This window comes from Olea europaea, chromosome 20 (assembly GCF_002742605.1).
Source record: "Olea europaea var. sylvestris chromosome 20, O_europaea_v1, whole genome shotgun sequence".
NCBI classification, from domain to species: domain Eukaryota; kingdom Viridiplantae; phylum Streptophyta; class Magnoliopsida; order Lamiales; family Oleaceae; genus Olea; species Olea europaea.
In genome coordinates, this window is record NC_036256.1 from 489,964 (window position 1) to 491,610 (window position 1,647).

A 1,647-nucleotide genomic window follows, 5' to 3' on the forward strand; every position below is an offset into this window, starting at 1 on the left:
AGACGACGGTTGACGGAGAGGGAAGGGAACGGCGGGTTTTGTCACCGGTGGAGAGGGAAGTGGGGGGCGAAGTGTGAAATCGTCACAGACAAAATCACGAAGGGTAGAAATTTTAAAATGAATGAATGGGTTTGGGTCAACAATTGATTCAATTGAATTTTGATATGAATGGGTCTAAAACGAATCATGACATTGCACAATTGGACTTCTCTCTCTGGACTGGATAGAGAATTGGGTTACTGGATTAAACAAACAAACAAACCTTAATTAGAAAAAAATAATAATAATAAATTATTTTTTGGCCCAAAAGTCCAGTGCGAGCATCTGCCCGCACTGGACGTATAGTGGCTCCGCCCCTGACCACCATCCCACCACCTCACCGCCAGATCCACCACCAACAAAACCACCCAAAACTCCAACAACACGAAAGCACTGAAATGACCACCACCGTTTCGACCAAAAAAAAAAAAAAACCACCACCGAATTGCACATTTGCTCAATGATCAACGCCCCCAAATCATCGCAAAGAGAACAAAAAATCATCAACCACCACGACTTCATAGCATCTATTTTGGAGAAATAAAACTCAGGAAAAAGAAAAATAATAACAGATTTGGCACTAAGGCGGCTATGTAGCATCGATACTACTCGAAGCAACAATGAGCGCCATCGATGCTTCTGTGTAGTGCGGGATAGTGCCTGCATCAAACTGTGATGAGGATTTCTCCGACGAAGGTCCTGTGGTGTTGTATATGGAGGGGGGTGAACACTTTTAGTCCATTTTACATCACCCTCTTCCCTTTAGCACGGATTTCATAATTTGTAATTATTCTCGTTAAACTAGTGAATTTCTATTCCATTCTCCCTTCGGGCAAATTTCATAGCATCTAGGCATTTTTGCCAAAGTTCACGAAGTTTCTACTCTCAATAACAACTTTCTCAACATCATCTAGGCATTCTCGCAAGTCTATTTACTCTTAAAAGTATTCTAATTCAACAATATTGTTACTTTTTCTCAATGAAATCGAGTAAAAAATCAAAGTGAAGATTCAACAAGCGATTTAACATTAAACATACCTAAATGAACTTACAGAAAATGCATTAGTTTGTAAACTCAGTTAAAGGAGAAAAAAATGGGTAAAAGTTCTTATTTACATCCATATAGAAGAGGCCAAAGGAAGATAAAAAGGAACAATCGCGAACGAGTTTACTCGTCCAAGATCTAGCTGTAGCTATCTTGAATTTCAATATCACAGTATTCTATTTCTTTCTAATCTCTCCCAGTTGTAGTAGAGTAACGGAAAATAACATATACAAGCTAATGGTGCTCTTCATGATTAGGTAGAGTCGGATTCTTTCTGAATGCGTGCTTCCTGCAGCGCTCAAAAATGCTATCATATATCAGATCGAATTGAGTTCCCGCCCTTTCCCGGTTCACAATGAAAAGAATATGATCGCCTTCCACAATCTTGTAATACCTAGATTAAAAAGATCACTTACATTAAGAAATACAGTAGTTCGACTTGAGCAAAACTCGACTTATTATCACTCTTTTCCATCACACTTTAGCTTCGTAGAGAAAACATATGCAAATAAGACAAGTGAACAGAACCTAGTTTGTGCTCGACAAAAGTAAATAATTTTCAC

The 1,647-nt window shown here is 38.7% G+C and overlaps 1 protein-coding gene across 1 annotated transcript in view; it reads right to left on the bottom strand.

Annotated features, from left to right (window-relative positions):
* Nucleotides 1–1,042: 1,042 nt before the first annotated feature.
* The window catches only part of LOC111369270 (lipase 1-like), a 3,547-nt gene continuing 2,942 nt past the window's right edge, over nucleotides 1,043–1,647 (bottom strand). Inside the window, exon 6 of the mRNA XM_022990721.1 lies at nucleotides 1,043–1,483. Coding sequence (XP_022846489.1) covers nucleotides 1,319–1,483 — 165 coding nt within the window. The 3' untranslated portion in view covers nucleotides 1,043–1,318. The remainder of the gene's footprint in view (nucleotides 1,484–1,647) is intronic.